Consider the following 10,000-nt stretch of genomic DNA (forward strand, 5'->3'; position numbering starts at 1 on the left):
CCAAGGCCGTCCCGAGCCTTACCAAGGCCGTCCCGAGGCATACCAAGGCCGTCCCTTGCGCGTCCCGTGCTGTCCCGTGCCGTCCCATGGCGTCCCGAGCCTTACAAGGCCGACCCACGCCTTACGAAGGTCGTCCCATGCCTTACAAGGCCGTCCCATGCGCGTCCCGTGCCTTACAAGACCGTCCCATGCCTTACGAAGGCCATCCCATGCGCGTCCCATGCCTTAGCAAGGCCGACCCATGCCTTACCAAGGCCGAACCATGCCTTACCAAGGCCGTCCCATCGATCTCGGAGAAAGTACATCATCATGACATCGGAATACGGCCCCAACATCGATCTCGGAGAAAGTACATCATCATAACATCGGATCGGATGTGTATCCATCGAAGTTCCATCGACACTTCGAGAAGATCGAACATAGCTTCCTAGCATGTTAAAGGTTCGGTGCTAATGGGGACATAAAGATCCCACGACGTTCCAAACGAAAGTAAAGTGTTCCGTGCGTGTGAACTACGTTGTCCCATGTGCCGGCTCTCGACTCCTAAGATGTCCCATGTAAATGCCCTTCGTGGGAAAGAATGTCCCGTGCAACGTCCCTTGATGATCCCCATAAGGTGTCCCATGTGCGTCCCATGATGTCCCATGCGCGTCCCGTGCCGTCCGAGCCTCACCAAGGCCGTCCCATGCGCGTCCCGTGCCGTCCGAGCCTCACCAAGGCCGTCCCATGCGCGTCTCGTGCCGTCCCGAGCTGTGCCGAGGCCGTCCCGTGCTGTCCCATGCCGTCCCGAGCCTCGCCAAGGCCGTCCCGTGCCGTCCGAGCTGTGCCGAGGCCGTCCCGTGCCGTCCCGTGCTGTCCCATGCCGTCCCGAGCCTCGCCAAGGCCGTCCCGTGCCGTCCGAGCTGTGCCGAGGCCGTCCCGTGCCGTCCCGTGCTGTCCCATGCCGTCCCGAGCCTCGCCAAGGCCGTCCCGTGCCGTCCGAGCTGTGCCGAGGCCGTCCCGTGCCGTCCCGTGCTGTCCCATGCCGTCCCGAGCCTCGCCAAGGCCGTCCCATGCGCGTCCCGTGCCGTCCGAGCTGTGCCGAGGCCGTCCCGTGCTGTCCCATGCCGTCCCGAGCCTCGCCAAGGCCGTCCCATGCGCGTCCCGTGCCGTCCGAGCCTCACAAAGGCCGTCCCAGGCCGTCCCGTGCCGTCCCATGCGCGTCCCGTGCCGTCCGAGCCTCACCAGGGCCGTGACATGCCGTCCCGAGCCTGACCAAGGCCGTCCCGAGCCTCACCAAGGCCGTCCCATGCGCGTCCCGAGCTGTCCCATGCCGTCCCGAGCCTTAGCAAGGCCGTCCCATTCGCGTCCCGTGCTGTCCCATGCCGTCCCGAGCCTTAGCAAGGCCGTCCCATTCGCGTCCCGTGCCGTCCCATGCGCGTCCCGTGCTGTCCCGTGCCGTCCCGAGCCTGACCAATGCTGTCCCGTGCGCGTCCCATTCTTTTGGCTCGGCTGGCCCGTGCATTCTATGGGGTCGTGGGACATTTCGAAATCCACCCGGGCCATTTCGACTCTCTCTTCATTAATACTATTGAGGTATTATTTATGAATTATTGGAGAAAAGAAACGGAAGAAAATATTTTTTTTTCTATTTTTTATGAATTTTCCGGTGTTTATTCACTTAAAAATTCATAGAAAAATAAATATTTATCGGAATCGCTATTATAATATATCAAAAAAATCCTTGCGAAAAGACCTTTCCAACGAGTATAAGTTTGCTGGATTCCGACGAGTAACGAAGGAGTAAAGGCCCAGTATGCTTGGTTAAAAAATTGATGTTTCCTTGTGAAAATAGGAAAAACAATAACTTTGCACTATAAGGGGGAGGGTTGAGCTCCTTCCCCAGAGCGTGCACAGCACTTGTGCTGGCACGTTCCCTAGTGCTCGCCAAGCACCATAGGGCATCCAAAGGGCAAAGCTCGGCCTACTACATGATGGGAAGCTTCTAATATGTCGGAATACGAAGAGATTTCGTGCGACCCGAAGCTCGGCTCGGGCGTCCCGGCCTGTGCCGAGCTGTGCCGAGCGCGTCCCAGGCCGTCCCGAGCCAAGTCTCGGGCGTCCCAGGCCGGCCCGAGCAAAGTCTCGGACGTCCCAGGCCGTCCCGAGCTGTGTCGAGGCCGTCCCAGGGCGTCCCGAGCTGGAGCGAGGGCGTCCCAGGCCGTCCCGAGCCAAGTCTCGGGCGTCCCAGGCCGTCCCGAGCAAAGTCTCGGACGTCCCAGGCCGTCCCGAGCAAAGTCTTGTAGGGTTTTATACCCTTCTACTAGTGTTTATAGCGGAAATATGACATCTAATGTCTACACTAGTATTCCCAGGATCACATGCAAAACTAGTAATTAATCTAATGGAGATAGTGGATTACCTTAATCGCTTTTCCCTCAAACTAGTTGAATTGATTGAAGAAGACCAAGAGCTTCAAGTGTAGCTCCTCTACTTGGGACACGAGCAATCAATTTGATCTCCCACCTTGTTGTATAGCTAGCACACCAATGGTGGTTGGATAATAAGAAGACCTTCTTCTTGCTTGACTAGATAGATAGTTAATGGGAATTAGCTCACTTTCTCCTCTCTACTTGATGTGGTAGAGTAAGAAAGCTTAGAGAGAAATTCCACACCTTATTCTCTGCCCTAAGAGTGTTTATATAGAACCCTAATAAGAATCCACCTCCTTTTAGGTTTCCCAAAACACCCTTTAGAATAAGATTTAGGGAAATAGTCGAAAATAGCAACTATTGGTATTTTCTCAATTCCCTAAGGAGATGACGTCCAAACCCAGCCAAAATTGGCAGATTTAATGTTCATAACATAAGGAAACGTCCCTCCAAAAATCAGCCCAATCCGAGCCCTAAAAGTGCCCGAATCGGCCTAGGCCCAAAAACCCTGCTTTTGGCCTTTTTGTACTATCTTTGCCTAATTCCTTTTTAGGCCTATGAGATATGTTTATGGGACACTCCCATGATTATATCTCACTCCCACTAGTCATATCCTAGATCAATTTGTCACTCTTATGTGTAACCCGTTGTAGGATCCGATCGAAGTTAGCCGCGAATTACTTCGTAATTCGACGATCGTAGTTGGTCTCTAGCTACAACTCTACGATCCCTAAATCAATCGGACTTGATGATCTTCCACATCAATTGTCCTATCCGACAAATTGTTCGCATTGTCACCTTGGTCGAAGGACATCTCCTTCAACTCCTTCAGACTCCCACTTGGACTTAGAACAAGTGCAATGCCTCGATTCCCGTGTCAATTTAGTATCCCATCTGATACGTCACGTCATTCAGACTTTCTTGATATCCGAGTACAACTGTAAAAGACAAACGATTAACTTTTAATCCGTTTGAGCGCGGCCACGCATTTTCAGTTGCTACTCATCAAGTGGCCTTGAGACACTTTGTACCTAATGTGATTAGGGTGACACAATCCATTCTTGCGCTCCCACTTAACTTCATGTCTATCCTGTCCTTCCCAGTGTCCGCCTTTATAACCTCCTTTTACGGCGCGGCGTTTAACGGAACCAAAGTCGGGCATTCCTTACATAAGATGAGTGGAGCACTCATGTTTTGAGGAATCTCTCCAATTGTCTTTATGAGAAGTATTGACGTTCATCACGAGTGATGTACTTCTCATTTGAGGGTTATCCAGTGTATAAACCTTTTACACACCCACGTAGTCGAATAGAATATACTATTCCTATAGCCCATGAAACTGCGCTATCCCATCGACTCCCGTGCTAGTCTTCGTGAGTCATCGTTGTCCATGCAATGACCTGGACCAGGGATTTGATAATAAATATTCCAAGTTCACTTAATAGGGTTTCATTCATCAGATCACGTATCTGACAAACCTATTCGGAATGTTTTATCATCAATGGACTGTCGTTTAAATACTAAACCAAATTTAGACGACTTGTGAAATAACTCTATTATTTCTGATAACGAGAGTTGTAAATCTGAGCCTCTTCCGTAAAACTCTTTTTACCCACTCAGTTTTACTCGTCGAGGTTTAAAATTATACCTCATGCCTTAGACTGTGTATGAATCTCATACTATGTCTTAGGTGACAGTTCAGTTTGACTACCGTGGTAGTCGGTTTTAAACTTTGCTAATTATCAATTAATTTGAAGACGGTTATCTTCAACCTTGATAATTTCTAATAACTTTTACTAGAGTTAAGGCTTTTAATTCTTTATGTAGTATTTGCAACAGTTCCCGGCTTAAACACTTTTAGCCTACTTTCCTTCCATGTCTGAAAGTTTGCTACGATGACATGTTCAATTTTGTACTACTTCATCCTTTAGCCTTCTAGGATGTACTAAGTAGTGTTTCGGTTTTCCAATCCGAATTCGGATGTTTAAATGCTAATCATGTCCAACATGATTGACTTTATGTTTTCGAACATAAATGTCTCTCTCATGCGTGCTAGCTCATCGGTGTCTTTTCAGACTCCGATTTTTGCAACGCCCTCTGTCATGAGTTTTTGGGTCGAAATTCTTTTAGACTTTCCGAGTCTTAGATTTTCTGTTTCGGATCTCAAGCATCTCAGCGTACTGAGTCTCTCTAATCCTATCATCCTTTTGATCTATGCTTATAGATCTTCAGATGCCCAAAATGGCATTTTATCCTTTTGTGTGTGGTCCTTTATTGAGTCAGTTCGTTACTGTTATACAACACCTTATGTCGTACTCAATCTTTTGTATGTACTCTGCATACGGACCCGGAAGGTTTGTTTACTCCCACTTACCTTCTTGAAATTTCGTGATTCAAGATTTTCTTCATTCCTCAGGAATCAAACTTCTTTGATTGCCTTTTGAATCGAAGATTCTAACTCTTGCGTGCTTTTAATCCGTCGATAGATTTCTTAAGCATGCTTGTGGACATAACTTGATTGGAAGAATCTTTATTCTTCTTGTCTCGTTTCGGGAAACATGAATGTTTCCATCCTTCTCAGTTTTCTATTTTGGAAAACCAATTTAGGTCTTCTGTTGACTTAAATTATCAAGCTTCATGTCTTGACGAGATATGGATTCCACGATGATTTTGGCTTCTAGCCAAAATCTAGAGTCAGTTTCCGTTTCTGCGCAGGTCTTTTATCTCTTCAGAAATAACCTTTATTTTCTGAGTCTTTAAGATTTTATTTTGACCTTTCAGGGCTTTTGAACAACAATTTGGAGTTATCTCAACTACTTTGAGATATTCCTTTAGAGACACTTTCACTCGCTTTGAGAGTTCTCCTGCGAATGACATTCGCTTTTGTGCGGTGGGTTTACAAGATCATATCTTTAACCTTTCCTTTTCCAAGGAGTCGCAGTTTGTTGCTCTTGGTCGAATTTAATCGTCTTGTACAAGTTTCATGATTGTTCTTCATGAAACTCCATGATTTTTCTCATGATCGAATTAAATCGACTTGTACTTTTCTCCCACTTATTCTTGTAATAATTAGTGTTTTTCTCCCAGATTACTAGGTGCGCTAATTATTAGAAGAATACTATCATGAGCAACAAACACTTTGTTCTCTTGATTGCTTGTGGAAAAAGCCCAAATTTCTTCTAAAGAAATTGCGTCAGACTTTAGCTAATTTTGTAATGCCTTTACAAGCTTAGACGGACTTTGGTAGTTTTGTGAGAAGCTATGTCTAGACTAATGGATTTTGGAGGATAGAGTTTGATTCGTGTTCTTCATCTTAATCCTTTTGGACACTCCAAATATGGATAGGTTAGAAGTACGTTTGAAGATCAATTTCTGTTTCTGACTCAAGACTTTCTTTCTTGTCAGTTTGATTCATGTTTTGGTTATAGTGGACCTGTTGTCCTCATCCCTTTCCGATGAACCTATCTTATAGGTTTTTGACCAAGTTTAGAATCTTTTGGTATAGTTTGTTAAATCTAGCACTTATTAACATCCCAATTTAGAAATAAAGTTCTTTATTGATTCTCCGTAATACTTAGTACAGAGATGATGTTAAAAAACTAGAAAAACTATTAATCTAGAATAGTGCCTAAAGTAGACTTCGATCCCTTTCAGCATCCTTAGCAGTCGAGGCTTCTGCTCCCTCTTGGATCTTGTCTTCTTTAGCCAAATACTCAGTTCCCAGCTGCGCCTGTACATTCACAATGATAGGGCAATTTTAGGTATCATATACCTAGGTTTGGGAATTTTACAGTATTTGATAAGTTAACTGTTTATACCTGAATTGGAAGCCACTGTTCCATTCCTTTTGTCCTCCAAGAACTTAGGGCAGTTTCTTTTCCAGTGGCCTTTGCCATCACAGTAGAAACATTTGGTGTCAGGAGGAGGACCTTTGTCTTTAGGTTTGGCAACTCGTTTGCCTTTTCCTTTTGACGCGGTTTTCTTCTTCTGTTTTCCACCTTTCTTGAACCCTTTGTCCTTTTGTACCATAAGAACGTCCTTCTTAGTCTCCACTATAGCGACGTCCTTTTCGGCTGTTAGAAGCATAGAATGAAGTTCCTCCAACGTTTTATCCCATCCATTCATGTTGTAGTTCATCTTAAACTGATTAAAACCACTATGGAGGGAGTGAAGGATAGTGTCGGTAGCCGTCTGTTGGCTATAAGGGAAACCTAGTTTAGCCAGCTTGCCCATGAGCCTGATCATTTGACGAACATGAGGCCCAACTGGTTTTCCCTTTTCAAGGCGCATGTCCATAATTGCTTTAGAGGTTTCAAACCTCTCCAATCTCGACTGTTTCTGGAACATTTCCCGAAGTTGTCGCATCATGGAGTAAGCATCCATGTCTATGAACTGCTCTTGCAGAGTCGGTTCCATGGTTGCTAGCATTAAGCAAGTTACAGGCTCTGCCTTTTTCCGCACACTCCTTTCTTCATCTATCTCTTCTTTAGTCGAATTATCATCCAATACAGGAATTGGAGTTTCTAGTACATGTTGCTTTCCTTCCATCCTGAGAACTATTCCCAGGTTCCTCTCCCAGTCAAGGAAGTTGTGCTCATTTAGCTTCTCCTTGTCGAGAAGTGAGCGGAAGTTGAAAATATCTTTTGTCATCTACATAAAAGAAATGGCAAAGTTTTAAACTCGTTATCATTTTGAAAAACTTAGTTTTCCCACATTATTCAATAAAAATCGTCCCCGATTGAATAAGTGATTCCAAGACCCCAGTTCTTCGGAGTAAAGCGGACGAAGGCCCTACCCTTTGACTCCGTCGTTCCGGGTGAGTGAACTACTTCACTGATCATACCTTATGACTCTTGGTTGATAGATTTCATTAATGAATGACTAATCTATCCTTTTGCCTCGAGTATCCAAGACTCTCTTGCTGATCTCGTTGAGTAGAACCATTTAGACGTGTAGGCCTCTTCTATAGACCTACCCGCATTGTCCCAAGGTAGAGGAGGTACTCTGCGAAGGCCGACCCACCTTCCTCGAACAAGGGCGCAACGAGTGTCTTAATCTGGATAGGCGATTACTCAAGATTACTTTTGGGGACTTTTACGCTAGTCTGGCGTTTGTTATAGTGAACTATTTAGCCTAACTAACATCCACGACATAAAGCGTAAATAAGTAAGTAAATGCGCGCGAGAAAGTAAATCAAGCAGACATGGATCCTAGTATGGCCCCTAACCTAGAAGATCTAATCTCCTTTGGTTTTCTTCTTGTTTCGCCTTTTGGTTCGTCTAGATCTCCATCCTTGAACCTCCATTGATTTCTCCCACTCGCCTTTGGATTCCATCCTTGAGTTTTCTTCAATGGACTCATTGACCCTAAACTCTAATTACAAGACTCTAACGATTCGCAGATCGTATAAACTTGAAATTAAAATTAATTACAAAGCATGCACCCATCCGTGCTTAAAACAAGAATAAAGATATAAATCTATGGCCATACTAGTTTCCCGCATTCACATCACATGCAATCATATAATATATCAAGGCTAAGAATTATATATGCATGATTATCTTGGGAGATACTTTTGTTGACATCACATGTCACATTACGGACCTTAAGTCTAAATTCGAAGAATTCAACTAGTGGTGCGTTCCGGTTTTATCTTTTATGATTTCTAAAATCATCTTTAAGAAAAACTCCGTTTCGGGTTTTGAAAGCCCGGGTCAATTTCGGAAAAACATTGGTTCGATTCTTAATGATTTCATAAATCAATTTAAAGAGAAATCCGTTTTGGCCTTCTGGATGGCCCGGATTGATTTTGGAATTATTTGGTTGGAATCGGAAGAAATTTTGGCAAAAACTCCCACTCGAATGATGGTTCCTTTTTGTGGTCCGAAAAGCCTCGAAAAAGCCCGGGACAAGTCCTAGACAAGTCCCGGCCCAAGCCCAGAAAAGGGCTCGGACAAGGTCCGGACATAGCACGGCCCATAGGCCGGCATGTCCTGGCCGAAGCCTATCAAGGCCTGGTCTCGTCCTGGCCGGAGCCAGGACGCTAGTCCATGTACCAGACGCGTCCTAGACGTGTCTGATGCTGGACCGGACCAGCACTAGGTGTCTCGGACTAGTCCGAGACACCCAGAACCTCCCAGACGCGTCTCCAAGACGCGTCTGGTCGAGTGCTCTGGACGCGTCCTAGACGCGTCCAGGAAGCTCCCTCCGCAGCTGCTGGTCGCGTCTCCAAGACGCGTCCCAACAGCTGCTCTGGACGCGTCTTCAAGACGCGTCCAGAAGCTTCTGTCGCAGCTGCTGGTCGCGTCCTAGACGCGTCTCAGCAGCTGCTCTGGATGCGTCCAGAGGACGCATCCAGGAGCTCCCGGTCCGGCCAGGAAGCTTCCTGGCCGGACACTAGGGTTTTTCAAAACCCTAGTTTCCAAAAATTTTTTTTTTTTTTTCTTTTGCAACTCTAAGTTGCTATTTTCCAAATTTAAAACTTTTCTTAAAATTTTGAAATCTTTTAGAACACTTCTAAAATTTTTACAAAACTTGTAGAAACTTTTAAAATTTCCAAATTTTGTTTTGAGAGTTTCCCAAAACTCAAAACACTTCTTTTTAGAACACTTCTAAAATTCCAAAAATCTTTGTTTTTCAAAAGTTTCCAAAACTTGAAAACAACTCTTAATCAAACCAATTTTGGATCAAAGTCTAGGTTTTTGAAAACTTTTTCAAAGAACAATTTTGAAATCTATTTGAAAAATTCTTGAATCCCATTCAAAATCAATCAATTTCTTATGTTTAAAACTCTTTTAAACATAACTATCAACTTAATCAAGCATGGATTAGTCCGAAATTCAATCTAATTGAGTTTTAAAACACTTTTAATCATCAATTTGATTCTTAATTTGAAATTCATTGAATCCCATTCAATATTATCAAATTGTGAGTTTAAATAGTTTTAAAACACTTTTAAAATATTTTTATAAACTCAATTTATCAAACTATCAATTATATCTAATATGAACTAGTTCGATTCTTAGCAAAAACTAGTTAATAGCAAGAGGCTCTGATACCACTGTAGGGTTTTATACCCTTCTACTAGTGTTTATAGCGGAAATATGACATCTAATGTCTACACTAGTATTCCCAGGATCACATGCAAAACTAGTAATTAATCTAATGGAGATAGTGGATTACCTTAATCGCTTTTCCCTCAAACTAGTTGAATTGATTGAAGAAGACCAAGAGCTTCAAGTGTAGCTCCTCTACTTGGGACACGAGCAATCAATTTGATCTCCCACCTTGTTGTATAGCTAGCACACCAATGGTGGTTGGATAATAAGAAGACCTTCTTCTTGCTTGACTAGATAGATAGTTAATGGGAATTAGCTCACTTTCTCCTCTCTACTTGATGTGGTAGAGTAAGAAAGCTTAGAGAGAAATTCCACACCTTATTCTCTGCCCTAAGAGTGTTTATATAGAACCCTAATAAGAATCCACCTCCTTTTAGGTTTCCCAAAACACCCTTTAGAATAAGATTTAGGGAAATAGTCGAAAATAGCAACTATTGGTATTTTCTCAATTCCCTAAGGAGATGACGTCCA

The 10,000-nt window shown here is 44.2% G+C and overlaps 1 protein-coding gene across 1 annotated transcript; it reads right to left on the minus strand.

Moving 5' to 3' along the window:
* Positions 1-5,948: 5,948 nt before the first annotated feature.
* On the minus strand, positions 5,949-9,844 carry LOC147562618 (uncharacterized). The gene is made up of 3 exons (XM_086657392.1): positions 9,594-9,844; positions 6,230-7,061; positions 5,949-6,141 (listed from the first exon to the last, which is right to left on the minus strand). The coding sequence occupies exons 2-3, from the start codon at positions 7,059-7,061 to the stop codon at positions 6,125-6,127; spliced, it is 849 nt and encodes a 282-aa protein (XP_086513518.1). The 5' UTR covers positions 9,594-9,844; the 3' UTR covers positions 5,949-6,124.
* Between the last annotated feature and the right edge of the window lie 156 nt (positions 9,845-10,000).

This window comes from Eschscholzia californica, unplaced genomic scaffold (genome assembly GCF_041429995.1).
Source record: "Eschscholzia californica isolate CP2 unplaced genomic scaffold, dmEscCali1.0.p SCAF_105, whole genome shotgun sequence".
Lineage (NCBI taxonomy): Eukaryota > Viridiplantae > Streptophyta > Magnoliopsida > Ranunculales > Papaveraceae > Eschscholzia > Eschscholzia californica.

Coding starts and splice junctions, on each gene's coding strand:
- LOC147562618 (XM_086657392.1), bottom strand. CDS start 7,061: ATGACAAAAGATATTTTCAACTTCCGCTCACTTCTCGACAAGGAGAAG.